The following is a 3,246-nucleotide window of genomic DNA, read 5'->3' on the forward strand; positions in this document are numbered from 1 at the left end:
GATTTACAGAGTAAATTCACTTTTCATACGGCAGTTCACATATACTTTGTCTCATGTCATTGACCAAAATTTACAATGCAGCAGCTCCCCTCCCCTTCCTCCCCATAGTTACCTCCTCCCAGTGTCCATCCCTTCATACTCTTCTGCACCCTGTGCATAAGCAGCCCTTGAGTTTGGTTTTTTTGGTATATTTTATGTGGCAGGGGCTCTGGTGGCACAGTAGGTAAGGCATTCGGCTACTAACCAGAGGGCTGGCAATTTAAACTCACCAGCCACTCCATGGGAGACAGAGGAAGCAGTCTCCTTCCATTAGGATTTACAGACTTGGAAACACTCTGTGGCAGTTGTACTCTGTCCTATAGTTTCTGTACAATCAGAATCAATTCAATCGTAGTGGGTTTGATTATTTGGTTATATTTTATGTATTCCTACAAATATTTTTCCTTCATTTTTCAAATTATTTTGGGAGTGTTCATAAACAAATAAGTATTAAGAGAGCTATTTCAAAAATTCTAATTTACTACATAAGTAGACTTCCTAGCATTTTCATATATTTTAATGAGTGTATAATGGTCTATTAGCTGGAAAACTATTATTCAATTTTAGTTTTTTGTGGATTCTTTTTGACTACAGGATATTTCATACACTTGAAAAAGCACAGTTGTCTCTGGAACAAACAGACTACTGGAAAGTCATCTTAGAATTTATCTGGAAGACTTGTGAAGTGGTTCGAAATATGAACATGCAAGAAAGTTTCCATAGTAGCCAGTTCAGTAAGTCTTAACTATAAGAATGTGGGTATTTCTCTCCTTTCATAAGAGATCATGCTATTTAATAGAAAGGAGTTTAAAATTAGTACTCTCCAAGTACAATTGCCATTGTGATGACTTTATTCAATTTACTCATGGCAATTATGACAAGATTTACCAGAAGTCCTGCTTTGACCAGGCCAGGTTATCCCAGCACAGTTTCTAAAAATAGCCTTTTTCACATTCAGAGTCATCCTGGTTTGGATGATAAATAATTATATGTACAGTCTAACTATCACTCTAGCCACAAGAGTCCACATTTACTGCATATGGGGCCTTCTCACTTCCCATAGGTCTACCCTGAAGTCTAGGGAAAATGTCCCATGTAGTGTATGCACCCTTCTTTCTTTCCAGCCTCCAAAAACGAAAGCTTTCACAAAAGGTGAATTTTATAAATCTGTAACTGCATGATATACAGGTATCTCCTAAAGACTCTTTGTTGAGAAGATGATGGCAGACTGATACTTGCATTTCTGACTCTCTGTCTTCTTCCGGGTCCAGAGCTGGTTCTGTCTTTCCATCTCTCCTAGGGGATCAGGCTTAGCTTATCCTCTGATATGTACTAACATTGTTCAATTGTGGTGGAGTTATCAACTTCTCCTTAGAACACCTGTGTCTTGAGGTTGAGAAAGGGAGCTCTTCACTCCTTTTTTTGTGGCAATGTCAACCTGGCCTTATTTCCTTCCTTCTTTCTCACAGAGATAACAATAACAAACAAGATGTCAAATTGCTGCTTTTAGAGACTTCCAGAGAATTCCCCTCTTTGTGGCTGTCATTATAAAAACTGCCTCTCACAAGGCAGGCCCTGTAAGTTTGCTGCAAGTTACCGTTTGAAGCTTGACCCTTATGTGTAAAGCAGTACTGGGGGTCTCTGTATCTTTTCCAGAGAGCCTTGGGATGCTCAGCCATACATTTTATTCTTCCCTGCCTTTTTCTTCTTCTTCTTTTTTTTTTTTTTAATCATGTATCCATGCCCACTCTGATTGTCTCCAGAAACAGCCTGTGAAAAGTGACACTGAGTATCAGTAAGAGGCTCAGAGTTCAGTCTCAATAATATTGATAATAACAACATTGATTGTATTTTAAATAAAGCATGCAATAAAATCTTCATACCAATCAATGAGTTAAATACCATTACTACCTAATTTTCTGAGATTGAACCTGATGTGTGAAAACTGTGGTTTAAAGAGCTTGTATTCCTGGCCTAGGTCACAAAACTACTGAGTGCCAAAGTCAAGAATAGAAATCCAGAAAATATCACTGATGGCTATATGCTTAACTGCTGTACTTCCCTTGGGGCTGATCCTTGCTGGGGGCTTAAATCAACTACTCACACATTCTCTTGGTATTTGTTTGAAAACTTTCTCTATTTTTTCAGTTTTTCAGTTGTCACAAGTTACCATTATCTTTTAAAAGTTTTAATTAGCTATAATTCACATGTCTTACAATTCATGCATTTTAAGTTCAATTTCCCTTGGGGCTGATCCTTGCTAGAGACAAAGACTTGTTCCATTTTATTACAGTCATTTGGTCAAATGACTAAGTTTTATTGATTCTATTTTACATGTGCTTTCTATTTCATTAATTTTCCCTTTAATTTTTTGTGATTTTCTTTTTCTACTAACTTGCGCTTGATTGCTGTTTGTTCTGGTTACCTAGTGCTGCTCTGAAAGGAATATACCACAAATGGGATGGCTTGAACAAATAGAAGTTTATTCTCTTACAATTATGGAAGCTAGAAGCCCGAGTTCAAAGTGCTGGGTTCTAGGGCCCTGGGTGAAAGCCTCTCAATGTTGGCTTCAGCTCTGCCTTTGGCTCCTGGCCCACTGAAGCCAGAGGCTTTCTTTACTCAGGCAGCTGCTGGCTCCTGAGGCTGACAAACCCAAGGTCAACAAGTAAAAGGCACAGTTCCAATATTACCAAACCACACAGCCGGCCATTAATTCAAGTCCACTGAAAGTCCTGAGGTCAGCAGAGCATGGCAGACTGCTGAAAAAAGACTAGGTTACATGCAGGGTTCAAGTGTGCTATAAGCTACAGACCATTCCCAAAGCTGTTTCTTATATACAGGAAGCAGACTACATAACCAAAGAAGCTACTCAACTGTTTCAATAGATTCCACCATGGAGATAATTACAAATCTCCTATGGGGAATAATTACATTCAGCTGCCCAACCACTCAACCAGGCACAGCCAAGTTGACACACAAACTTAACAACTACAGTATTATTTCTCCAGCTGCTTGATTTTCAGATATTTTTCTTTATAATATGTTTTTTTTTTTTTTAATTTATTGTGATTTGGCTGAAGATTTATAGAGCAAATTCACTTTCCATACAGCAGTTAACATATACTTTGTCTCATGTCATTGACCACAGTTTACCACAATGCAACAGCTCCCCTCCCACTTCCTCCCCCATACTTACCACTTCTCAGT

At 38.5% G+C, this 3,246-nt stretch overlaps 1 protein-coding gene across 1 annotated transcript in view; it reads left to right on the forward strand.

Annotated features, from left to right (window-relative positions):
• Positions 1–3,246, forward strand: part of ABCA13 (ATP binding cassette subfamily A member 13) — an 888,443-nt gene that overhangs the window by 112,825 nt on the left and 772,372 nt on the right. Inside the window, 1 exon segment of the mRNA XM_007944147.1 lies at positions 634–773. Within this exon segment, the coding sequence (XP_007942338.1) occupies positions 634–773 (140 nt within the window).

Source organism: Orycteropus afer, unplaced genomic scaffold (genome assembly GCF_000298275.1).
Source record: "Orycteropus afer afer isolate SDZICR_OR568_19922 unplaced genomic scaffold, OryAfe1.0 scaffold00121, whole genome shotgun sequence".
In the NCBI taxonomy this organism is placed as follows: Eukaryota; Metazoa; Chordata; class Mammalia; order Tubulidentata; family Orycteropodidae; genus Orycteropus; species Orycteropus afer.